Source organism: Clytia hemisphaerica, unplaced genomic scaffold (assembly GCF_902728285.1).
Source record: "Clytia hemisphaerica strain Z4C2 unplaced genomic scaffold, Clytia hemisphaerica genome assembly, whole genome shotgun sequence".
NCBI classification, from domain to species: domain Eukaryota; kingdom Metazoa; phylum Cnidaria; class Hydrozoa; order Leptothecata; family Clytiidae; genus Clytia; species Clytia hemisphaerica.
In genome coordinates, this window is record NW_027104248.1 from 1,054,448 (window position 1) to 1,081,286 (window position 26,839).

The 26,839-nt window shown below is 38.1% G+C and overlaps 1 protein-coding gene across 2 annotated transcripts in view; it reads left to right on the top strand.

Moving 5' to 3' along the window:
* Nucleotides 1–26,839, top strand: part of LOC136816499 (uncharacterized) — a 50,487-nt gene that overhangs the window by 19,537 nt on the left and 4,111 nt on the right. For both annotated transcript variants that reach the window (XM_067072842.1, XM_067072841.1), the window contains 41 exons: nt 104–272; nt 655–1,107; nt 1,413–1,799; nt 2,131–2,463; nt 2,676–3,119; nt 4,003–4,140; nt 4,252–4,542; nt 4,745–5,077; nt 6,027–6,386; nt 7,113–7,478; nt 7,672–8,217; nt 9,318–9,431; nt 9,728–9,855; nt 9,987–10,110; nt 10,826–11,273; nt 11,827–11,944; nt 12,695–12,938; nt 13,302–13,415; nt 14,020–14,655; nt 14,820–14,977; nt 15,462–15,523; nt 16,120–16,280; nt 16,501–16,788; nt 17,041–17,370; nt 17,500–17,811; nt 18,057–18,785; nt 19,019–19,357; nt 19,488–19,805; nt 20,380–20,790; nt 20,922–21,338; nt 22,115–22,285; nt 22,586–22,900; nt 23,181–23,345; nt 23,603–23,779; nt 24,083–24,259; nt 24,594–24,706; nt 24,955–25,028; nt 25,128–25,270; nt 25,383–25,673; nt 25,941–26,240; nt 26,471–26,779. In XM_067072842.1, the coding sequence (XP_066928943.1) occupies nt 104–272; nt 655–1,107; nt 1,413–1,799; nt 2,131–2,463; nt 2,676–3,119; nt 4,003–4,140; nt 4,252–4,542; nt 4,745–5,077; nt 6,027–6,386; nt 7,113–7,478; nt 7,672–8,217; nt 9,318–9,431; nt 9,728–9,855; nt 9,987–10,110; nt 10,826–11,273; nt 11,827–11,944; nt 12,695–12,938; nt 13,302–13,415; nt 14,020–14,655; nt 14,820–14,977; nt 15,462–15,523; nt 16,120–16,280; nt 16,501–16,788; nt 17,041–17,370; nt 17,500–17,811; nt 18,057–18,785; nt 19,019–19,357; nt 19,488–19,805; nt 20,380–20,790; nt 20,922–21,338; nt 22,115–22,285; nt 22,586–22,900; nt 23,181–23,345; nt 23,603–23,779; nt 24,083–24,259; nt 24,594–24,706; nt 24,955–25,028; nt 25,128–25,270; nt 25,383–25,673; nt 25,941–26,240; nt 26,471–26,779 (11,506 nt within the window). The remainder of the gene's footprint in view (nt 1–103; nt 273–654; nt 1,108–1,412; nt 1,800–2,130; nt 2,464–2,675; nt 3,120–4,002; nt 4,141–4,251; nt 4,543–4,744; nt 5,078–6,026; nt 6,387–7,112; nt 7,479–7,671; nt 8,218–9,317; nt 9,432–9,727; nt 9,856–9,986; nt 10,111–10,825; nt 11,274–11,826; nt 11,945–12,694; nt 12,939–13,301; nt 13,416–14,019; nt 14,656–14,819; nt 14,978–15,461; nt 15,524–16,119; nt 16,281–16,500; nt 16,789–17,040; nt 17,371–17,499; nt 17,812–18,056; nt 18,786–19,018; nt 19,358–19,487; nt 19,806–20,379; nt 20,791–20,921; nt 21,339–22,114; nt 22,286–22,585; nt 22,901–23,180; nt 23,346–23,602; nt 23,780–24,082; nt 24,260–24,593; nt 24,707–24,954; nt 25,029–25,127; nt 25,271–25,382; nt 25,674–25,940; nt 26,241–26,470; nt 26,780–26,839) is intronic.

Sequence of the window (26,839 nt, forward strand, 5' to 3'; positions counted from 1 at the left end):
GTAAATCCTATAATTTATTGAAAAAGTATAAACCCTCTTTAAAAGTTTCCAAGATGGGTAGATATGACAAAAGTGACATTTTCATTTCTTTCTTCTTGTGCAGAAAAAGGAATCTATACGTCGTTCAGACGGTCCACAAGGAAAGACGGAATATATAACGTTAGGTCATCCCATCCTTCGCGCTCGCTGGCTGAGGATTATTCCGGTTGGAAAGGCGTATATCGAAACTCCTACTCTACATTTTGACATCGTCACTTGTTTGGATGCGCCAGGTTAGTGATTGATTGATTGATTGATTGATTGATTGATTGATTGATTGATTGATTGATTGATTGATTGATTGATTGATTGATTGATTGATTGATTGATTGATTGATTGATTGATTGATTGATTGATTGATTGATTGATTGATTGATTGATTGATTGATTGATTGATTGATTGATTGATTGATTGATTGATTGATTGATTGATTGATTGATTGATTGATTGATTGATTGATTTCTTCAATTTCCGAAATAGACCTTTTGACGGTTGCTCGACAAGCCTTGTAAAGCCTTAGATATGACAATACCATATAAAGTTAAGAAAATATTTGTTAATTTTAGAAGAGTTACAAGGTCAGAAATAGCAAATAATCTTTTTCTTCTTTTAGACGAACGTGAGAGAGATTGGGTTTTCCTGGGCAACGTTACAATAGGTGCTACTGGTAAAACACCTGGAATGATTCATCTGACCGAACACAATGGTTTGGATATCTCACATTTCAAGTTGGTGCATCAAGATGGTATCTTCCATATAGGATTATCTGATCCCACAATATACAGCATTAGAGATAATGAGAACGGCATTATTGTGACAACCAATCTGTCAACACCTTTGGACGAAACCACTTTCTATGCACCATCCAATCTCAAACCTTCTTTACAGTCAGAAATATGGCCGTACCCAGGGTTGAGAGAGGATACCAAAGAAATTATGCTGAGGAACAAGCTACCATTTTTTGTGCGTCAATATGAACATATTTTTTTCTGGCACGGCGAAGACTTTTATGATCGTCATACACATGATAATACGGGCACTATTACTGTCGACGTTTACGCTCTTGGTAAGTGACAGCCAGAACAACTTTTTGTCAGTGCCGTAGGAAGCATTTACATATTGGAGGGGCCAACCGTGAGGGCCAACCATGGTTTGGCCCGAGGGGGGAATTTTGAAAATTTGAGCTCTAGATTGCTTGAAAATGCACTCAAAACAAAATGCTTTCGAGAAAAAACAATATAAAAATCAATCTTCAACATAAGATGTGTTTTGAAAAAATTATTGGGGGCATAGCCCTCCTGCACCCCCCCCCCACGCACGAATCCGTTAGTGGATGCCAACAGCTTAGATTCTTGATTGTTTATTTTTCAGCGAAGAGCGTTCCAGGATCTTACATCATGATTTTGGATGATGATAAACACCCTTGTCTCGGTATTGATGATTCAGATGGTAAGACTGTTGTGGCAAACGAGAAATGCAAAGACATGTTTTACTTCGATAACGCAGGTCACATGATACATCTTAATAGCGGGCGGTGTATCAAGAAGGATGGGGCGGGAGGATTGGTAGCGGATACTGATTCTTGCGATCAGAAATTCACGGGGGATGGAAAAGGTGAAATTGAGACTTCTTACCCAGACTCCAAATGCATCACTGCCACTAATCATGCACCAGTAGTGGTTTCTGGCGCCGCTTGTTCCACTTCAACCACTCAATATGAATTTTTAGTTTATAAAGACAAAGAATATGACTATAAAGGTTGGTTTTTCAAAATGCTTTTCTATTATTTCAATATCGAAATCTATTTTCTATCCTCTGATGCAACAGCTTCACTCTACCATTTTTCGCACGAAAAATTAATTTGTTACTTTTGTAGGTTTGTAGTATGCAAGCTTGTCCGGAATGGATTCTGGACGCCCCGGAGGGGGAGTTGATTAAAAATATTTTCTTTAGCGAGAGGCGTGCATTTGAAGGGGGTGTTTAAAAGAGGAGGGCATTTATTCGAATTAAAACGGTATTTAATTTTCCCCATCTATTTGCAAGAACATTAGCATACTTTTACATGGTCTTTCTTCCCCTTTATTTTCAGAGTTCGAACAGCGATTTTACAAATTGCCGGCTCAAAATCTCAAATACAAAGACGCGAAAGAAGAATGCAAGAAGTACGGGCTGGAGTTACCAATGTTGAAAACGCAATACGAACTGGACATGTGGAAAAAACTGGTCAGCGACCATTCCTTACAAACCTCTTATAACATGGGAACGCACAGAAAAGATTTTGTTGATCAATATGTTTGGGATGACGGTACGCCCAATGACATGGCTCCCACTTCAGGAAGTACTAGATGTCAGAAAGTTCTTTCAGGTGCATCTTTGGCCGATAAGAATTGTGGAAGCGCTGAAACAAACATCATCTGCCAAGGTTTGCCGTTACTGATGAATCTAGTGATTTCTTTGCTCACTCTATAAGATTTAAATTGAAATAGAACCAAAATTCGATCAAAATCTTTCAATCACTTTTTTGGTTTTAGCAGCTAGGTTTTAGAAATTTTATAAAATTAATATAAAACAATATACACAGTGTTCTATTAAAGTAGAATCTAAACAGCAATTATTCTTTGTGCTTCCTTGCAGTACCTGGACGTCGCTTCATGAACTATAGTGACATCATTTCATCAAACTTTCTCCGCCAACGAAGACTTTCTTTCGGCTCGAATGGTTTCAACATTGCAATGACCAATACGTCAGAATTCCACGCTTTATTCCAAGTCAACGTGGCTGGAAAGTACGGTCGCCTAACGCTGAACATTTCCAACCGTCTGATATGGAACCATCTAGGTTTTGTTTTTAACAAGAAGGAAAATGCCATACTAGCGCACGCAAATGGCAAAATAGCAGGAAAATCGTACTTGGCAGAAGCCCTCCTCCCTCGACCACGAAATTACAAATACAATCGAATCCTTTTGTTCGGTCAGTTGCAGTACATAAAAAGTTCTCTCAATCAACATTCGATGTCAGAGTTGCGGATGTGGAGATACCCTTTGCACGGTGATGTCTTCCAGCGCATGACGACCTCAGGTAATAGCTTCTTTTAATAGTTTTGACTCTTCATTGAAAATGAATATGTAAAATAAAGAAGAAACTACGTTTGATTCTAGAAACCTTCATTTTTGATGAGAGGTGCACTAAAGTTTCTTGATTTCAACTAACTATTTTTCTAAGAGAATTCTTGCAATGACTTTGGTCTTTTTCTTTGTCTTTCTTTTTCTTTTGTCTTTTGTCTTTTGTCTTTTGTCTTTGGTCATCGACTTGCATTTCTTTGCTGTTTTACCTTTTCGACAGTTCACCTTTTCGAGGAACTAACTTTCGGTGTTATCAGAGTTATAAAAAAAATAGCTTCAAAGTATCCCTATACCACAAGTCAGTAGCACCAAAGGTTAAAAAATCACTTTTATATAATTAATTTTCCATCTTTAATTTCGAAAAAAAATGGAATTATTTTTTCTCTTCAATTTCAATTGTCTTTTCGCCGGTATAGTTTGTTAAGATTGAATCATTCGTTGATAAATACAGCTTTCGAGCGCCTTTTAGACTTTCCAAGGTGGATACTCTGATCGTTCATTTGGGAATACAGGACCCACGCCATGAAATTGAAATTGAAATTGAGGGGGTCAATGAATATATAGTCTACCTGCCGGTTTTCTGGAAAACTGTATGACCATAAACTAAAAATTTTATGGTCAAGGAAGAAACAAATCGAAGAATTATCCGAATAATATCGACTGCGTCAATATCGAATCGAGCCCAATTGTATTTTGGTGCTTAACGACTTTCCCATATCGAAACACGTTGATTTCAAAAGGTAAATTAATTGGCGCAAAAAATCGTGACCACATATATATTATGCACTATAGAAATTCTGGGTATAAAATGGTTTTTAAACTTCATTTTTCTTTTACAGTTACGTACGACTTTTCGGAACTTCATTGGACCGCTATGGAGACTTTCAAATACAACTTCAGTAGCGTTTGTTCAGATCCCCAACAACTGACTGGTCCATGTAATGACATCTCTACCATCAACCTTCAACGTGATTTACGTAAGTCCTTTGAACAAGTTTCAGAAAAGTATTTCTTAAACATTTTTTAATTGATGAAGTGATTAGTTTTATCGCAATTCCCTAATATGACTGTTTTAAAATTTTGTGTAGATGCATCCACAATTGGAGTTGTTCCACGATGTGAGTGGTGGTCTGGTCGAGGTGAAGACATCATTGTTGATCATGGTAAATCTTTATCCAAGGAAGAATGTCTTCAAACGTGTTATGATGTCACAAGTAATTACTCACAAGCATCCTCTAAAGTCAACGGGGTATCTTTTGGCGTAACACCTACCAGACAAAGTACCTATGGGAAATGCTTGTGTATTTTTTCACACGGGGCGTTGGTAAATACGACGAATGATGACGCGTCTTACAAAACATGTGTATTTCCTCTACCAGGTAATTTTATTGATTACGTATAAAATTCTCTTTTCTCGAACCAATGTATACTAAAAGTACTATTTGTAAGATTGAAGTATATAGTAGAATTTGAAATAAAAAAAAGTTCACAAATTTGTCATTCTAAAAAGAGATCTTTTTTTTCCTTAACTTGACCTGGCAAATTTATCGAATTCAAATACTAAATTCTTCTCTTGTCTAGTTTATTATGGGTTGGTTACCAATGGTGGTACTGTATTACAAATTGCTTTCACCCCGAACAGAGAGTGGATATATGCTATCGGTTTGAACTTCAAGCTGCATTATCTGAATACGGTGACTTCCGTTTGGGAATCAAAACCCTATGATTGTCAGCAGGTGGAAGTCGATCCCTCTTACAAGAAATGGTTTCGTCACAACAACATTATCAAAGACGAGTCAGGCCTAGAATATTCGAGTGCCGATTGTGATTCTTTCGTTGTGGACGACCAGTTTTTAGGGTGTCGTAAAACAAGCAAAGAAGTATACATAAGAAGCAAGGTGTTCGAAAAATCAAGTAAGCTTTTTTAAGGGCCCTCACACGGATTTTGAATTTAACTTTTTTTAAGGAACTTTTATCTAAATATGAGGCTCAATTTAAGTTAAAACCCTTAATTTTTTAAGCACTTTTTTATGTGTCCGTATACCAGCCAAAATACTCAATCCAAGATAGAGTTTTTAAAAGTCAATCCATACTAGAAAAAAATGACAAATATTATCAAAATATTCAAAAAATATTCGGGAGCACCCACTATGGCTTGGATTTGGACCCCCTAAGTTTCATCAATGTAGAGCTTTGCTGAGCAAATGCTCTTTTAGGTATATCAGAAAAAAACATATTTGTGAAGAAGAAGAACAACAGGTTTTCAAGTGTTCCGATCTCCAAACCCGTACAAATTTTGAGAATACTTATTCAGGTAAAATTTTAAACAAATGTTTTCACAATTTTTTTGCCAAAAAAGGCATAAACAAGCATCAGGTCCACAGTAAACCAGAGTCTACTTCTGGCTGGAGTTCATCAAGTCTAAAAAACTGTGGCGTCCAGACTTGGTTCACAGTAACCTGATCAATAACTAGTTTAAATGTGCTTTTTTTCTGCGAATGAGACGTTAGGATCCTAATTGACTAAGGTAGACGGTTAATCAGCACTTTTACCGTCCTCGATTTTGTGGGTCAGAACTATGAGTTGTTCCGAATCGTTTCAGTCACGCCACTATCCTCAAAAGGGTATACGTAAACTTTTAAGGAGCGATAACCGAGTGGTCAAATGTTCGTATCCCCGCTATTTCCAATGTTCCGTTCAGTTTGTAGATAGCCGAGCCGGCCGGCCGTGGACCCCGTGAAAACAATCGACTGCCTAAAAGTTCTAGATTACTGGGCTATCCACGTAAAATATCGACTCTACACTAACTGGCTAATAGTAATAAATAAATTATGACAATAATTGACGTTGCACGTTTGTTTAGACTGGACACTTTTAACTGATGGAGCAACTCAGGTGCGAGTAGCAGTAGACGGTCGATGGTACATTTACGATGATAGCACTAAGGACATTGCGGAAGTGAAGAGGGCGACGGGTGAGAAACAGATCGTGGCCAACGCCCTTGCTGGAGGTTTCATAACCTTTTTTCAATCATTTGATGTGACGCCCAGCCAAAAAGTCGTCATAGCAACCAATATGGGTGTATTTCTTTACATTGGAAATAACGGATGGGTGGAAATTAATAATGATAAAGACACCTATTACGTCCGTGCTATTGATGATTATTATGCTTACGTCTTGGAAGATGGCGTTCCACGCCCAAAGCAAATACCCCTCGGAAGAAGTAAGATACTCCGTTCAATTCTTTGATTGATCATATCATAAGCCAAGGACTTTTTAAGCACTTTTTTATGTGTCCGTATACCAGCCAAAATACTCAATCCAAGATAGAGTTTTTAAAAGTCAATCCATACTAGAAAAAAATGACAAATATTATCGAAATATTCAAAAAATATTCGGGAACACCCGCTATGGCTTGGATTTGGACCCCCAAGTTTCATCAATGTAGAGCTTTGCTGAGCAAATGCTCTTTTAGGTATATCAGAAACTCAATCTTGAAGTTATAAAATGGCCTCAGCTCAAAGTGCTTAGAAAAATCCCTGCATAAGCTCAATATCAGCTCAACGAAAAAACGTCATAGCTTATCGCCACAATACCGCGATCTTTATTTACCGGTTAGTTTATACAGGGTATCTAGAAAAAGGTTCTGCGTCAGAAAATGATAAAAATACAATGCAACAATGAACATAATTAGAATATCAATTGTGTAATAAAACAGTATTTTGAAACTATAAAATCAATGAACGTACTGAAAAATCATACCCTAACGTAAATACTAACTTTTGTCTTTCTACATGTGGTCATGTTTTGACACAGGACTTTTTTTCGGGACACCTTGTAGAGAACTTTTGAATGAATACATATTTGAAAATGGATTAAATAGAAATCTTTACTTTATACGAATTTTATATGCTTTCTACAATTTTAATAATTTATTTCTCATTTTCAGTACAACTACCTGGCTACAGTTTGATCCCGCAGATTGAAGCGAATTACGAACTTGCGAGAGAAAGTTGCCAAGACCAGGGTGGTGACGTCATATCCAATTTCAACACCACACAAGATTTTGCTGCCGCTTACCACATGGTTGACAAAGCTGGCCAAGCATTTTTTTGGTTCGGTGCCAAAGATCCAAACACAGATTCGGATCGGAAATTTTACCAACTAAATGGTAACATGCTTATACACGCTCCTTGGGGCGTTCCCGTAGAGCTGGCTAATCCAGCTGAGCAATGCGTCATTTACAAGAAAGAATACTTTGGTGATGCTCCTTGTGAATTTACTGCTGGTACTGGAGCTTCAAGCCAATGTCAGGGTAAGCAAACGATGCTTTGACCTGTTCAATTTTGTACAGTGTTATGTGGGGAAATGGGTATTGAAATGTTTTGCATATTTGATTTTTTCAACTCTTTAGGACGGGTGCATTTTTCGTTACGCAAAGCATCTTGTTCGTACCTTTCGATCCTACGATTTGGTTTAAGATTGTTAGTTGTATTTTCTTCTTTTAGTGCCTGTCATTCCTTGGCTACGCACTGAACTTCCTGTGGAAGTTTCTTTAGTGAAGACGCCCACTTCTTGTCAAACAGTTAACGATGGGATTGTCGAGATACCCAAGGTGGACGGTACCAATGGAAACTCCGCCACTTTCATTTTCTCCAGGACCAACATCACTCAAGATATGACCATCAAAAATGCTTTCCTTAAATTCTATACGTCAGAAGATTCTGACGTCAATAGTGATGTCATTTCGTATCTGATTGGTCTATTATACAGACCTTACGATTCGATCGATTGTAATGACTTGGATGATATATCAAATCAAGAACTTATAATACCAATCCTGTGGAATGTGTCTGCTGAATGGCGTACGACCAAACCAGTCGTTTCTCCAGACATCTCCAAACTGATCAATTTTCTTGTTCGAAAGAAAACATGGAATAGTGAATCGACTTTCCAGATTCTTTTGACTCCTTTATCAACCAGTATCCAATCCACCAGAAAGATACTGATCAATCAAACAGAATTGGTCCTGAATTACGAGAACAACTTCCCTAGTAAGGAATCGCTTCAATACTTTAAAATATCTCATAATAAAGGCTCAGCGTATCTCATTTTTAAAACACAGGAGCTTTGTGCCTTATTGTCTTAGTTCTCGTTTATATAATGTATAACATAATATTGATTTACAGACTTCCAAGGCCACCGTGCAAGCACATGGGCCTCTATAAATCGCTTATACATTGATTTGGTTTATTACTGCAAACAGATATGCAACAATAGTGATAATTTCAATCATATTCAAACATTTTCTCTTTCCAAGCTAGACCAAGGTTTTTTTCAAACTCTTGTATTGAGGATGATTTGACTACGTTATCAGGCAGGCTATTCCACTGATGAATGCCCCGATAGACGATCGACTTTCTACCTTGCCTTTCCCTTTTTGTGATCAGCAAAAAGTTTTAATATTAGAGTCAATGTGATGTCTTCTCCAAGTTATTTTTTAAAGCATAAATTCGAAAACTACCTAATTTTTGTCGACTTGCCGCTAGCGAGTACCTCACCAAAAACCAGGATTTTTCATTCCGTTTTTTTTTGCGAGTTATACTTTGATGATATCCTGAAAAGAAAGCAGAAAGTCGGCCCTCGTTCTATTTATAAACAAAAACTTAGGTCCAAAATACACCGTCAGGTAAAGGCCTGGGGATGAATAAAAAAAGAATAAAAACAAACCATGGGTCAAAATGTTTGTGTTTTACATTTAGAACTTTTGTCGCTCAAGTCCATCACATAGATTTATAAAGCCCGACGGGCTAGATGTCGTGCTTTAAGCCATCGCAGACAAAAAAAATTGAATATCGGAAAAAATATTGTTGCTTTTGTTTTCGAAAACCCGCGAAGCTTCTGATTGGTCAAGCGCTGAAATTCTATGTAATATCACGTGACTCACACTTTTCAGGAAAAGTTTGACATCTAGCCCATCGGGCTTTATAAATCTATGGTCCACAACCACTCTTTTTACTTCCACGTGAAAAGCACTGTCAAAGGTTTTACTCTTTTTAAACGCTAACATGGTTTCCACATGCAAGGGAAGAAGAGTGCACGCTTAAAATAAATGAACTTTCGTTTATTAGCACTACAAACAAATTTCTTTCAGACCGTTACATGCTGAAGAAGTCCATCTTCTCACCAGTACCATCCATCGATACTGTCATCATTGGACCCTTCCACCCAAACATCCAAACTGTCTCCTTTTGGATACACATGAAAGGTAATCCACTTCTTTCAAACAATGCTTTACAATTCTTGACGATTTCAAATGGTTTCATGGAAAAAACTTTGACCTCACTTCATACTACACTCGTATAGTTAATGATTTTGTCTAAAGTTTTGACTTTTAATGAAAGTTAGAAGTGAACTACTACAATGAGTACTGGTGGTGCAAAGATCTCCTTGCCATACCTTGTTACATTTTAGAAATTATCTCAAATGTCCCTATTTCTGCCAGGACCTCGCTCAGCTAGTCTACAAATACAATATTTAAGTTTTGATCCTGGTTTTCTTTAGGTCCACATTGTGGGAATTTGTTTGTGTGGACAAACGGGAACTTGATGATGCAGCTCAGTGAGGAGCTTGCAGATGATTGGAAACATTTGTGGATAGATGTGCGTGGCAATAATGGCGAGCCTACCGAAGTATGTTACTACGCCTGCTATTTCTTCTTTCAATACCGAATGCCTTCCTTTTAACCAAATATATCATCAAATGGAAACCTTTTTTCATCAGATTGAAACATTTAAAAAAATTATCTTTTATTCTTTTCTAGATAATGTTCGTGTCTATCAATAACCAGGGATCAAAAGGCCATTTTGCATTCGACCACTTCGTCGGATATCCGCACGCTGATTTGGCGGTTCACGGTGACGAAGTTGCTACGTACGATTCTAAAAGTATGAACTGGATATATTTATTTCAGTTCCTCAATTTGAAATCGCCTCCTGTGTGGTATTGGCCTCGGTCACAGATATCTTATATAAAACACTAGATGGAGCTTTTACTACCCTATGTGAAGCAAAATAATTCGCCATCTTCAATAAAGTGACGTCACAATTTAGTTTGCGAGATCCTTAAAATTTTGAAGTCACTGCAATGTCAAAAAAGTTTCAACAGTGAAAACTAAAGTTTCTATTGTGACCACTGACCTTTATATATCCCTGGACCAAGCTATATTCTCCATCTTTGATCGAAGTTGGTACCCGCAAAAAAGCCATTGTAGTGTTTAAAACTTTGCCTAACGACAATCGGTGCTACATCATTAGTGAACAAGCGAAACTAGATCTAGCGCTCTCTCCGCGGGTACCAATTTCAAAAAAACTCCGATCATAGCTTGGCCGGCATTGGGTAACTTGGTCCAGGGATATAGAAAGGTCAGTGATTGTGACCTATGTGACCTACTATCAGCAAAGATGGCGGATTATTTTGCTTCACCTGCCGTTGCTTGGGAAATAGCTCTGTCTAGTGTTTTAGATAAGATATCTGTGACCTTGGTGCGTTGTGTGACACAGAGAGAGGGCCCTTTTTCGTATTGTAGTTGTTTTGTTTGCTTTTTGTTTGTTTTTTAATCTCCTATTTGCATTATTTTTCTTGTTTCATTTTGTTCAACAGACAAAACTTTTTACATTGGACTGCTAGAAGAATTTGGGATCCCCATCCCGAAAGTGATGTACCCTTTTCAAAAGGACGCTGGTGATCAGGACTTCGGTTTGTTCGGGTTGAATCTAGCTTGGCATAAAGCAAGACTCATCAATGAAGAGAAGTACTACGGAACGGATAAATACGATTTTTTGAGGCATATGTTCTATTATGGCGCGCAAACAGAAAGAGGGAAGCAACCGTGGGCGTATATTTATAATGAAGATATGACGCCTTTTACGAGTTTGGTAGATACCTCATCTTCATTTACGTTTGTCACTCATTTGAAGTACGATGATTTGCAGTTGGGTTTTGTACAAGATAAGATGCAATACGTCCGCGCCAATGGCACTATCTTCATGTTCCAAAATGAGAAAACTAAATTAACAGTTCGAGATTACCCAGAAGGCATAGCTGTGAGGTAAAGAAATCAATCAATATGTTTCAATACACACTATGTAGCAAATCCTGAATTTAATTTGCCTTGGCAACTATTACACGATCTTATACCAAAACTAACAAAATGCGAGTGTCCTTTCAAAACATTGGAACGAAGAGCTAAAATTTAACAAAAATTCAATATTGGTAAAAAATTATGTTTAAGTCCTGGCCGTCATATGAGTATTCCCGTACTTTCTGAAAGACAAGAAGTGACCATGACAATTACACTTCCAAGCAATTCTCTTTTTTTCATTTTAAAGGGTCTGGGTTGGTACTTCCGTTGAGTTGCAAGCCCGAAGGGCTAGAGACAAGACTCCTGGATGGGAAATGAAACCACTTATTTCCCATCCAGAACTCCCGCGCGTAATTTTTACACAACCGCCAGATTGAATATAAAATCTATCGCTAGATTTCAAAAAAAGTAGTCCTCCAAAACAAAGGAACCTCTAGAAACAATCCGTCGTCATAATTACAGTGCGTTCCATGCGTGTTTTAACAATTTTTTAACTTATTATGAACGATTTCTTTTGTAGAGTACATAATTCGAGCGGTCATCCAGTGGTTGAAAGGTTCATACCCATTCGCAAACACCACGTCTACTTTGCCATCTCTTACCAAAACGGATATGGTTCTGTTTATCTTGATGATGAGGTGAATTTCATTTTCTTCTTTTATCTTCGCCACCCGGGGGGGGGGGCACTCATATGATCTGGCCTACGTCATGTGCCGAGCTTAAGGGTGGGGTTTTTCAGCATCTCAAAATGCACTGTAAGGGTGTGTTTATGTGAGATTGCACTGCAAGGGTCGAATTTTAAAACAAATTTAAAATGATTGATAAAAAATAAAGGTTTTTACTTCTCGTTTGTTTGAAAAAGTTTCTATTGTCTGATAATTACAGCTGACAAGAATATTTTTATTCTCAGTTTTTCTTTAAAACAGAAAATTTCCCAAGCTTTTTCACGCAGATTTACAGCTGAGAAATATAATGCACTATAAGGGTTGGGTAAATGAAGAAAAAATGTACTGAAAGGGTACCGGGTTCAGCCATATTGAACTGCACTGTAAGGGTACGACACATACCATCGTTTCGAAATGGCGTGCCCCCCCCCGGGCTTCACCAATATCATACCTTTTAAACTGATTTACTTTGGCAACTTTAATTCACCTCGTAAGTTTTTGTCGAAGATTTTTTGAGCATCTTTCATGTGAGCAATATAACTTTTGATGTACATTTTAGCGAGTTTTAACCAGGATCGAGGACGCAAAGATCGCCTTTTTTCCCCGTACTAATAAACTAACGAGATAAAGTTGTCGGTAAAGCTGTCAAACTCATTCCATCACTTTTTATTTTTTCAAGTTGTTGATATCATCCTCCTGGTTACGCTCTCTTCTTTCTCTTAGTTACGTACCACGTTCCAAGTAGACCACGCTATATTGACGCCTTTCCCAAAGAAATTGATCTTCTTCTTTGATCCGGACGATGAATTTGAACTACCGATTACTGCTACCAAGGCAGACTCAGAAAAACAGCAACAAACGATTCGAAACGTCCGTTTTCGTGGTTCTATCTCCTGTTTTCAAGCTTTCGATCAAGCTTTAACTTTGCAACAGATTAAGCAAGTTGAATTTTGTCCAAACAGACAAGGTCAGTAATTAATATGAAATCACAATGAAGAATTTTGCAATAACTTTAAATGTCATCGAAATGGACAATGAGGGAAGAGAAAGTGCCTACCATCTAGAACCCCGACCGAAAGTGATTGTACCACCCCTATATATACGCATGCGTTTTTACTTTGTTTTGGAAATAAAACAATAGATGGGAAGTAGACACTTTCAGTATCTGCAATAGCATCATCCCTTCACAGTTCCCTGAGGGGTAGAAACTCCTTAATTTTTTTGGGAGTTTTACATTTCAAAAGGTGATAAGGAGGAGAGGCGCAAGCACGTTGAGTTTTCTTATGGTAAACTAATGGGGAAAGAGTATCTTTACCATTCTTCTTTTCAGGTCGTATCTATCATCGGAAGAGTTGTGAAGACGGTGGAGAAAAAATTATTTTTAATGCCAATTGTGTTTGCCAAGACTATAATAACCGATACATTACCAGGACTTGTCGATCAGGTCAGTGTTTGTCTCCCTTAGCAACCAGTTCACTACATCGGCTATTTGAGAGATATTTCATATTGTCGTTTCCTTTCTTTATTATCAAACTTATTGTCGAAATCTGTAGAGAAAATTTCGAAGTGGTCCACATAGCGTCACCCCCCCCTGCTATTTGGGGAGGGCTACACCCTCCAAAAAGACAAAGAAAGGGTGGGGACTAAAGATTTTTCAAATATTTGGGGGGACCTAATGTACTTGGGGGGGCTGAAATCTCATCATTTAACGTGGGGCTGAATACTTCATCTTTATGGTTGGATTCAATTGCTCAAATTAAAGCTCAGCTCGTGAAGCTGAAATGTGTTATTAACAAAATGTGTTATCTTAACCTTTGAAATACAACACTATTTACATTGAATAACCTTTTTTTGTGGAACAAATAGTCGAGGGTTGAAAGCCATGAGGGCTACCAAAAATGTCATGAAGCTTTGGGAGGACCTGAAACTCAGCGGAGACCTAATTTTTGTCTGGGGCTTAAACCCAGGATGACGCTATGGTCCATGCACTGAATCAGTCTACAAAATGTTCTCTGTTTCGCAATTTTCGAAAAAACCTTCTTTTATAGCATTAAAAGATACTGTTTATGAAAACGCTTTGGAATATCTACCTTTCGATATACCGAACAAAATTAAAGGTGTGAAAAATGTCATGGACCTTACAACCACTAACCCTCAAGTGCAATTCACTTCCGGTCCGGTCAATACTGGAATCTGCGTCAACGGTGATGTGGCTGTCCAAATTGGCACGATGTCCAGCAGTTGTTTGGAGACATTGACAGGGACTTGCGATTCTGGTTATGCAATTGCTGTATGGTTGTTCGTTGGTGAACACTATTTTGATGAAACGATCGAAGTTTTTAGATTCAACGAGTTTTCTGTGGAAGTCGTTTTTGAATCAGACGAAAGCAAAATAAATCAAACCTTCAATTTCAAGATGGCAGGATGTGGTACATTATCAAAAGTCATCGGCATCCGGACCGTGCACCAATATACTGTCATCATCGCCTCTGCTAAAGCAAACTACCAACTCTACATTGATGCTGAATATATTGGTGAAGAGAGTTGTACGGGTAGTGGACCATGGCCTGCGACGCAAACTTTGACGGTCGGTGGTGCCAGTCGAGTGTGCATTGATGATTTTGCGATCTCTACTTCAGCCACAATGAACTTCCCTGAAAACTTTTACACATCGCTCGTCAAAGGTAGATTCATTTGATCACTATTTCTGTAAATTTTGGCAATGTCGTGAAATAAAATCCATCTCAAAATAGTGCGATTACTTCTAAGGATGTTTCTTGAGTTTTATATTGTAAAATTCAGAATAAAACGTTTCCTTATTTTCTAATATTTTGTGTTTTTCTCCCAGGTACGTTTAGTTCCGATCCACAAGTGCTTGGGTTGAAGACACAGATCAGTATTCCAGAGATATTGGTGACAGGACCGACGTCAGATGATTATTTAGAAATGTTTCAAGACACATCATCAGAATCATCACAAATCCTCATCGAAACTATCAACGAAATTGTAAGAAAATTCTCTTGCTATCTAAACGACGTTTCTTTATTTACGCTCAACTATAAGATCTAGTCTGCCACCGCAGTCGGAGGCGACCCGAAGGCTCTTCGATAGCTATCTACCCGAAGGTAGGGGAGGGCGGCACTCTTTCTCCATGGATTTCTCCACTTACCTTTGATCTTTCTCTTAATTGCTAAACCCCGAGCAGAGAGGCATCGAGTACCATTTTGAGAATTTTTGTTATGACCCGGCTGGGGGTTGAACTTACAACCTTGTGAACCGTAGCCGGATGCTCTACCACTGCGCTACGGTCGCTTCTTTCCTGGTTAAGCTGTTATATGTGGCTTCGAAAATTTTATGTCCTAATTGATCTCTAAGTATTATTGTATTGCTGTTATTTGAAAATGATGTTTTTTTCCTCTTCGACATATCGTTACTCTTATCACTACGCCCTTACTGTTATCACTAGGCCCTTACTTATTTCCTTTCTTAGATAATGCAAAAAATCTCATATTTACTTCCGAACTTTTATTCCGTCCAAGTCAACAAGCTGAGGTAACTTATTCATCCTTTTTTTACTTGCGAGTTTCAATTTTTTATTTAATATGCATTGTTTGTTCACCTAGTCAGGCCGTGATTTTTACAATTTTGGTCCTAATAAGTGGAAGCCCAGATTTAGGGTTTGTTAAAGGTTATAACGAGACGATGAAGTATCATGGATAACATATCGAGTTTGATTCGTCTATTGACAGCTGGTTCCCTCTATTCTTTTCGAAACTATTTTACCTCTTCATGTGGAAACTATTCTCATGTAGAAACCACCACTTTAAAAGGGTGTGAGTATGAATGGCTGATTAAAAACATGCCAATTTTAAATACAGTTGACGCTCTCTAATTCGACGTTCTTCTATTCGATGCGATCCATTATTCGATAATATTGAAAGTCGCTGTCAACAAGAAATTCTCCTAAACGAGGCTCTTTTATTTGATAAGTTCCCTTATTCGATGAAACTCTAATACCCCTTGGAAATCGAAATAGAGAGCGTCAACTGTAGGCTTAATCGACTCAAAATCTTTATACTTCTTGCTCTAATCAGATTTACACAATTTATAATGCAAATTGATCCTCATTGGTTTGTTGATCTTTCTAGTTACGGGCGTGAAAATATGGTGAGGGCGGAAAATGTCTTGATCAACTTTCAAACGTTATCATTGGCTGAGCTACAAGTTTTCGAAGATTGTCCAATCAAACTTACTTACAACGGGAAGGACTTAGAGATTAATTGTGATGGAATGAAACCCGTCTACGGGCGTAAGTCATTCATCTCTTTCTTTCTGCTTCCCAACTGGCACATAACGTTGTTTTAACGTTCAAATAACGTTATTTGGACGTTATGAATGTCACATGGACGTTGTTTTGACGTTGTGTGCCGTCTGGGTTAGTTCAAATGGAAATTCATCTGGCTATCCTTTTGTAGCTTCATTTTAGATAAAATTACCTCATTAACATTACAACGATTCATTTCTTTCAGTGAGTCAAATCGAAGTTGAGGGCGTTGGCGTCACACAATACAAGGCGGAAGTAAGGGTGGTCAACCGCCTCCCAATCCACGACAGCTACCATCTTGGCTTTAAAATTCGTTTGGAAGCCATCACAGAGTACGGCAATGGAACGGTTCAGGAGGAAACCCATTACACGGGTGTGGGAACGTTTCCTTTTGATGTGGAGTTAGGGAAGCGATACAACGCAACAGTTTGGGCGATCACACACGAAGGCGTAGGCGTGGGGACGACACATGAATTCATATCACTGGGTGACTGTATGTATCTCTCATATTCAGTATTAATTGATATTCAGATGGCTAATTATGTCTTGTGGATCGGCTCTCAACAACAATAGACTGCGTGCTAACCTTTTCCAATTAAAGGGAGGTGGTCCCAGTTATTAGTCCTTTAAAAGAACCCTTGTGAAATCGAAAAACAATAAATGATAAAAAAACGAATAAATTTGATAATCGATTGTTAAACTCTGTTCAATAAGCATCACTATATTTTTATCCCTTACTTCTCAGATCCACATTACCCACCCAACGCCACAGCGTACAACACCTCACTGACCAGCCTCAATGTCAGCATCGATAACTTCCCAGAAGATTTATGGAATGACATCGAAATCTGGTACCTATTGTATTACAAAGAGTTTGACAATGATCCGGAAAAAGATAATAATATTACCGCATACACTGAAGTCCGTATTGATCGTGACCCGAACAGAGAGATGAATCATACTTATGCGATTGAAGGATTGGCAATATTCACCAATTACTCCATCTTGGTGAGAGTTGCCAACGTTAATGGTGAAGGGCCTCTCTTCAATTTGTCATGCTACACCAAGGAGAGCAGTAAGTACCGATTGAATATTTTCTAGGTAACCACGCCTCATTTTAAAGATTTTGGGCGATCAATCGTTAATCAGATGTTACACTTCTCCTTTGTTCTTGTGTGATAATCCATTATTATTTTATCTCTAGCACCTGAAGCACCGCCAGAATTGGCCGCCCTTACGCCCGTTGACAACCGCCTTGAGATTAAATGGAATTATACAGACGACATCCACATATGGAATGATTTCACACTTGAGAAATTTGGAATCACTCTGACGTCTGTTTTCCCTCAGAACACGAAGATTGATGGCCCTTTCACCTACTTTGTATCACCTGACACGTTCACGCAACTGTCAGATGAGCTGGATTACTTTAGAGTATACAGAATCACGTTAACCACACACACCAAGAGTGGCCCCGGTCCAACTGTTGATTTTTGTCAAGTTACTAATTCTTATTGTAAGTTTGTTGCTTGTATTTCACTTTTTGTTGATTTAAAACTAAAAAAAAATCACCTGAAGAAAAATCATCTAAACTTTTCTGATTTTATCTTTTGACAGAGAAACCACCCTCGTTTCGGACGATTATAAAAAAATAATTTTCTCAAAGTTTTTATCAAAGGGAAACTCGAGGGAAAACTGGACATTTGTTGATAATGTCGAAAAGAGGACCAAGGGATTAATGACGAGCTTTCCCTCTCTTAGATCCACAAGGTCGTCCACAAACAGTCGACATTCTTGGAGTCGATCGAACCTCCATGAATTTTTCGATCGGTCAAGTTGACGTGACCGAAGAAGGAGGGGTTATTATGAATTACACCATAACCTACACATCTGTTGATTGGCCAGATACTCTACACACAATCGTTACTGACAGCATCATCCACAGTGAAGCTAATTGGAACATTTGGAACAGCTATTCATCCTTCCCACCCACAGGGTGCGCTGATCTCCCTCCATCGTCGGTTCTCATGGGTTACAACCTACAAGACCTCACTCCAAATACTAACTACTCGTTCAGTGTGATCGCTTGCAACCAATACGGTTGTGGACAAACAGATAACGTCACCACTGTTGTTTACGGGCAAACATTACCTGATATTCCATCTTGTTTCCCAAACATCACGCTAGTCGCCAACACTTCTTCGGAAAGCATCAGAGTGGAATGGTCGCATTTGACTCATTTTTGTGGATATGGGAATCTGGTGCAGTATCATATCGGGGTTTTGGATGATGACCTTTATCAAGAATGGATTCAGAATAAATCTATGATCGACTTGGATTTAGCTCCAACAGTGACACAAACAACTGAAAACTTTACCGAATTTGATGGTTTGAAAAATTACTGGAAATATTCTGTGTTTGTGATATATGAAAATGTAGTCGGGAAAGGACCAATATCGGATTTGTTCTCGACTTTTACGGCGGAAGATGGTGAGACCTTTCTATCCATTCAATGTTTATCGTAAACACTTAGCCATAAAAGAAAACTCGGCTTCATCATTCTCCTTAGAAATATCCCGGGGCTTTCTCACTATTTGTTTCATTGAAAGCTGTGTCAACCGGCAGTGGAAATAGAAATCGAAGTCTTCACCTGGTCACTACCTTCGAAGTTTCTTTTTTTTTTAATCTCTTTTCGAACGAAGGACTTTTTAATTTTTTTTCAGTACCCACATCTGCACCATTTCTGGTCACCTCAGAAGCATTCAACTCCTCGGCTCTCTCCATTAACATAACTATTCCAATCCGAGAAAACCGAAACGGAATCATTATCGGTTATCAAGTAACCCTAGTCAACGAAATCGAGGAAACTTTCAAAAAGAATTACTCGGTAGCTCATTTGATTCAATGGAACAACACTGAACCATCTGGTGACGATATATTGACCAGTGTTTTGTTTGGTGATTTGAAAGCGTATTTCAACCACACAGTGACTGTCCAAGCCTTCACCAAAGTTGGATTGGGACCTTCTTCTGAACCGTTCATCTCGCGAACTGGTCAAAGTGGTAAATATTTTTAGTTTAGGTAGAAGAAAAAGTTCTTCAACAGTTGTCTGAATGCTTTAATTTGTTTCCTAACTCCAAACTTCAGAACTATGAAAAATATTTACCTTATCTTTGTTTCTTGTGTCTTTAGTACCAACCGCACCGCCTTCCAACATCAGTTACAGTCACGTGACTCCGAACAGCTCAGTGATTGGTTGGATGCATATTCCGTATTTGAACCGGCATGGTGTTCCTTCAAGTTTCATTCTCAATGCATCGGGTATCCTTGCCAATGGAACTCTCGATTCCCTGGGTCCTTTCAATGTTTCTGCTCATCCTGATACTCCGGAGTTTGATTTCATGATTGAGAACCTGTTTCCAAAGACTATTTATAACGTTACGCTGATCGGTTGCACGCGTATTGGTTGCGGCCCGCCAACTGGAATAACTTTTGAAACGCTTGAGATGGGTAAGTATTGTGTCTGTTTTTTGAAGACTGCTGCACTTTGCTTTTGGAAGATAAACACCCAACTTGAAACATGTGTATACACATATATGCTCTATATTTTGCTTTCACATTACTTTAGGCCTGAATAATCAGGAGTGTCAAAAAAAAAGACATAACTAAGGCGAGTCTAATTTAATTTGTTGTTTTACTGGCCTACTAGCTACTCAAAAAAGAGGGTCGGACGGTCGGTCGGCGAAAAAATAAAAGTAAAAGTAGAATTTCCTAAAATCTCCAGAAAAGGCAGCAAAAACTATTACAACTTGATAAAAATGCGAAATAGAAAGTAAAAAGACACAAAAAGCTCCAATTAATGGATAAAATGAAAAATTGAACATAAAATTAACAAAAGCTTGGAAAAACTACCAAAATTTGGCAGTCTTGCTTTACACAATGAAAATAAAAATGTACTAAAATGAATTTATTTTTATTCCGATTTTTGGAATTTCAGGGTCGGACCCAACCGTAAAACAACCAATCAAATTGGTTTCGCCTAATAAAGGTTTTTAGTTTACCGTTCCGTACATTTGAATTTCAGCGCCTTCTTCGTTCCCTCTTCAAATCACCAATGTCAACAACACGGAAATGGAGAAACTTCTCGTCCAATGGTCCGATATTTTATCCATGGACAAACGTGGTATTATCACTCATTACTACATTCAATTTACCAAAATCAACCACACATGGGATACCGTGGACTCACTACCTAAACTTCAAATTGTTAGATTATCTTCAAATGACAATGATAGCATGACCACATACGATAGAACAGAGATAGTTCCACTTGAAGGTCATTTTATCCTTGACGAAGAACTTTTTTATTCGACCTGGTTAACCGGTCTGGGAGATTTGGAGAATTACACAGATTACAAGATAAGCATCGCCGGAAAAACATCTGCTGGTGTTGGACCGTACAGCCCTGAATTTGTCTTCAGAACAGTGGAAAATGGTACGTTCTTTTAATTCCTGTACTTATTGTCTGCTTAAGCTTATGGATATACGAATGTGGATGAATGGATAAGCCTTTTCCTTTATTTTGAAATAAAAACCACGTTAAACCATTTTTTGTTTGTGTTTCAGTGCCAAGTTTCTATCCGGTCATCAACAGCACTGGGGAAGTTTCAGCTTTCGAGGTCTTCGTCAGATTTCCGAACCTAACTCGACCATACCACCAGGGTGTGTTGTTAGGGTATAAAGTGTATTACCAAGAGATTGATTTGATCCAAGATTGTATCGACGGAGGGTACCATTTCCCAACTAATTGTTCGCTGAGGATGTCATCGATCAACAAAACCATCATTGAGCTGGAGACACCAGAGATTGATCTCTTTGCACCTCCACCCATCCCTGGTGAAGAGGATGAGATTGATGAGAACCTCTACGAAATGATTTTGTTTGATCTGTTACCAGGAGTCAACTACACTGTCTGTTTGACTGCTTTTACGGTGGCAGGAGTTGGTCCTGAATATTGCACATGGGCACGGACGGAAGATGCTAGTGAGTGAAATATTGTTTTTCAGTACTTTAAATACTGATTTCTTTAGTCACTTTGAGAGTGAGCTTCAGGATTTTGATATTATATTTTGGCGTTTCGGAAATATCACACTCTCAATTCCCACCGTCCAATTTTAAATCGGTCTTGTTAAATGTCATTTGGAAGTTGATTCCGCAACCATTGTTTGTGGAAATAGGTCCAACGCTCTTCAATGTGATGAATATGGAATTTCCTTGAATCAGGTTATGAATAATTAAAATAAAAACTATTTCGAGATGTTTGTTTAAAATGAAAACAGTGATAAACAAATTCATAGCAGTTCCACTATTGAAAAATCCAAACAGTTAAGCAGTTAGACGAAGACACATGAAGCACCCATTACATAACTCTGAATTCAAGATTTTTCTTCGGTCTTGTTAACTGGCTTTCGGAAGTTTTTTGTTTGGAACCATCGTTTTTGAAAATAGGTCCCACACTCTTCAATGCAATGAATATGCGAGGTTATGAATAATTTACATAAAAACTATTTCGAGATGTTTGTTTCAAAGGAAAATAGTGGTAAACAAATTTTGAAAAGAAGTTCTAAGCTTATGATGTGAAAATGTCCAAACAAGGCAAGACACGTCAGGCGCTTATTATAAAATTCTGGATTCAAGATTTTTCTTTTTGAGCAGAAACATTTTCCTGCTAGCACGAATAACTTTTTCGATCGAAATGATTTGGATTGGTTTTTTAACATTTTTAACACTGACGTTCCCTTTGATCCAAACCTTTTCAGTACATGGCAATTGGACGGATTGGACGGACTGGGGCAATTGTGATCAGACGTGTGGTCAAGGTATTCAGATGAGATACAGGTGGTGTATCAACCCTGTACCAGACAACGGAGGTGATTATTGTGTTGGTGATGGCAATGAAACGAGATGGTGCAATGAAATCCCTTGTGACGGTGAGCTCCTTTTATTCCAAATCTAACATGATACGAATTCATCGAAAATGAGTTCTTTCGTTCGTTAGCAAAATTAAAATTTAATTCTATCTTTGTAACTTGAGTCACTGGTACCACTTTTCGATTTTACTGATGGACGCGATACAATTCTGTTATGAGAGTGCAAGGGACTTTGTTCGACTAATTTTCACAAACTAAATTTTCACAAGTTCACAAAAATTGTAATTTTACACCAAATTCGAATAATTTTCAAACGCGTACTTTATGACTCACATGGGATACCTTATTTTCTTTTTGCAGGATATTATCTCGCCAACTCTTATACAAACTGCAACCAAACATGCTCTAGTGTGTCAGAAGACTTTTTGTGTATCCCTACTTTCACCCCATTTACACGAGATCTTCACAATTTCCCTCGTGATCCGAACCATTACAACAGGACAATCGAGGTGACATGTGAACCGACCCATAACAATCACAGTCAATCGATCCACCCTTCCTTTGATATGACGGATAAATCATGCCAGGGTTTCGAGCATCCTCCAAAGATGATTGATTGTGCTTCAAAACCAGATTCGCCAACTGATCGAAGGTTGTGTTATTGTGGCGATGAAGGTACACACTATACAATATGTACAATCGTTTTTAATGATTTGATTTTGTCTGAGTCTTGTGTCTTCTGTCTATGTCTGAGATCGAAATATATTGTGTTTAGGAACAATATGATATCCTGACTCTAATTTTTGGTTTTTGTAACAGTTGTAGAGATGATGTTGTTCGAATAAGACACATGATAATTGTCTAAATAGTACAGAAATTTTTTTTGATTCCTTTCGACCTTAATTTGTTGGTTTGCTTTACTCTAATCTATATCTCTTATCTTTTTTTTGAACAGACGTAATGAACTTCTTGGAATGGGGTTTGTGGTCACCGTGCACAAAGTCATGTGCAATTGGAACACGCAAAAGAAGTCGTGAGTGTGCTGTAGACGATGAAGCCAGGTTTTGTCCGGAAGAAAAAATGTCCGATACTCAAGATTGTAACGCATTCCCTTGCCCAAGTAAGTCGTTTAAATTTACCAGCTTTCTTTCATATTCATAGCTTTAAAAGGCTGAAGTTTTGTTCTCCCCAAGCTTTACATTTGATATTTGTACTGTTGACGCTCTGCAATTCGATTTTCAAGGGAATCGGATTTTCATCGAATAAGGGAATGTATCGTTAACGGTGACTTTCAATATTATCCAATAATGGAGCGTATTGAATAGTAGAACGTCGAATTAGAGAGCGTCAACTGTATTTTCATTTATTTTTTTTCAGTCAATGGTCAATGGGGAAACTGGACCGACTTTGGGGCGTGCACAGTGGCGTGTGGTTTTGGGCGTCGCTACCGCCAACGTGAATGCAACAATCCGAAGCCAGCGTTAGGTGGTGAAGATTGTCCTTTTGGTGTGGTTGTTGATTTCTTGGAAGGATGCAATGCTTACCCTTGTCCCAGTAAGATATCTTTGTAACTTTAACACTACTTTTGATCATTTACCACATTCTGCTGTTTGAGCGTACTAATCCGTCATATTTTAACGTTAACTTTCCAGATGAATATTATATTATTTAAACCGTCATCTTCAGCCGATTGACTATATTAAATATACGAAAACTCGGATACTGTAAGATTTAACAACCGGAAATTGACCATAGACTCGTAATACCGCTTAATTTTGGCTCATAGAATAAAAAATAATGAATTTTGTTCTGCGTGAAGCTCTCTTTCTTGAAAACGAACACTTTGTTTGATCATAGTTCATGGCGGTTGGGGTGCGTGGTATGAGATTGAAGAGTGTACACAACCATGTGGTTTGGGAGGTGTCAAGAGACAGCGTCGTTATTGCAATTCTCCACTACCACAATATGACGGACGGCCCTGTAACGGTCCTAGTGAACGCTTCTACAAATGCAACGAACATATTGTCTGTGAAAGTAAGATTTTTTATGTTTTGAAGTTGTTTATTTAATTTGGTGATTGTTTCATTTCCATTGTGCGTACGACTGGCCTAAATAGGAAAGCGTACGACGCTGATTTCCGATCTAAATTTAAGTGTACATTACATTATTTTCTATAATAAAGAGTTGACACAATATCTAAGTTTCAAACTCAGAGTTTCATGGTGCTCAGGCACCAATCATCAGTGAAATAAGAATTATTTACATTATATTTACATTATTTTAAATATTCGACCAAAAATATTGCTGAGCAATTTAAGTACTGAATAACCCTCTGTATGTATGGTATCATCTTGTTTTTTTTTCATAGACGAGCTGGCGATCACCTATAAACTTCGTTTCATCAACGAAACATGGGATTACCGGCTAGTGTATGACAACACCAATGAATTCCGTGACTTCTCAACACGACTCACCGATAATGTATGTACTTTCACTTTTTATGAGCATCAATGTGTCATTGAAAGATCTGCTCTTACCTCAAAGCAACGTTCAAAACACAGTTCTCTTTTGTAAGAAAATAGTTATAGTCGCAAGAACGACTTCTGAAATTTTTCAAAACCTAAGAACGAATCTAAGAAAAATTTTGCCTCCATGCACCGATTTCAGAAATTCCTTAAAATTTAGAGAAATTTGATGATGAAAGAAATTTTCTTATTTTTTTCTTGCAGATAAATCTGCTGCATTCTAACAATTCGGACAAAATCAAGGATACCATATTGGATGTGACCTGTAATAAATTGGAGTAAGTCTTCACCTATTTCGGATCTATTTTGTTCTCAGAAGTTTATTTATTACAAAAGAAACTCTTTTTTTACACTCAAATACTCTTTTTATCTTTCAGACGTGGCAGTGTTATAGCAAACTTTACAATCCGTTATTGGGAGATCAGTTCGGCACAAATCGTTCTAATGCAACACGCGATCGAAGAGGACAAATTCATCAACGATATGCCTCTTCAAAAAATCAATATCTCTTCTGACCAAGGTGAATATTACTCGAGCATTTCTTTTTTTTTTAAGAAAGATTTCTTCGATAACATACCATAGTATAACAACAAATTCTACTACGTCAAGACACCTTAATATTTATTTTTTAGTCCCAAGCATGTTATTACACGCGACAGCCCAGTCCTACTCTCCCTTCTCCATCAATGTCACGTGGAGCGATCTGAATGTCAACACGAGCGAATTGTATCTCTATTATATCTTCTGGCGCCAACTGGCCGTTGAACCAGCCACATGGAGCGTCAAAGGTTTCAATAATACAGGACCGAACCAATTGATCGATTTATTGCCGGCCACGTGGTATGGGATCCGCATTTCGGCTTCCTTTCAATCTGGAAATGGAATCGCAACTGAAGAAATAAAAGTCATCACCCTTGAAGGAGGTAATAATTTTGCCATAGTGTGCCACACCCCCTCCAACCTCTACATGAAAAAAGCAGTCTCATATTTACACCGTTCCTTCCACTTGAAAAATCCAATCAAACCAACCCCCACCTGATTTCAAAAATTAAAAGATTTTGACCGCCTCGGAATCTAGGGGCTGCCAAATTTGTTTGAAAAATTCTATAATGAGAATCTCCAGACAGTTTCAACAAGTTCATTTTCATATAGAAACTTTCACGAATCCATTTCATCCTTTTCTTTCTTAGCTCCGTACATTGGTCCTCCGAATATGACGGCTGATATCAACGGTCAGACCTCTGTATTCATCAGCTGGTTACCAATCTCCTCATCCCAGGTCCCCGGGAACCTTCTCGGCTACCGGTTACGTTACAAGCTGTATCACGATTCACGAAACCAATCACAAGTCATTACTTTAGATGCGTTCACTCACAATCGAATGTTGACGGGCTTGAAAGCATTCTCTTACTATTGGATCGAGGTTGTCGGCTTCACCAACGCTGGCGAAGGACCACATTCACTGGTTGTCATCAAAACACCTCCAGGACGTGAGTGAATTAGATTTTCCACCTGTCATTTGGTAAAGTAATTAGTTGACTTGTGGAAAACTGAATCAAAAGTTTAAATTGGTTCATCGGCCAAGGCTCTATACTACTGTATAAAATGAATCAGGGGTTTTACATCGAACGAATTCAAAAAATCAGTATTAGTGAGACGTGTATTTTAAAGATATTCTATGAGATCAATCAGGTTTCAGTCACATTTTTCAATATTCCAGCTCCTGCTATTGCACCACCGAATGCCACTATGTCAGATAAATACCACATCAACGAGATCAAAGTTCAATGGGATGCTATTCCAAGAGAATTGGAGAACGGTCGAATTTCTGGATACAAAGTGACTTGGGAATTGCATCAGAAATTCGGACGAGATGTTCCCGTTAATGAAGAAACTGTACCCGAGGAAGCTTTCGACCGATTCACGTTAGGTTACACTATCAAAGGTCTTCACGCCAACTCTATTTACAAAGTCTCTTTGTTCGGTTATTCACCTCAAGGTGATGGCCCAAAACATGTGGAATATGTTTGTAAGTCATCAATATATATCTTAAATTTCAGAATAGTTGGACTTCTGAATATAACCAGAA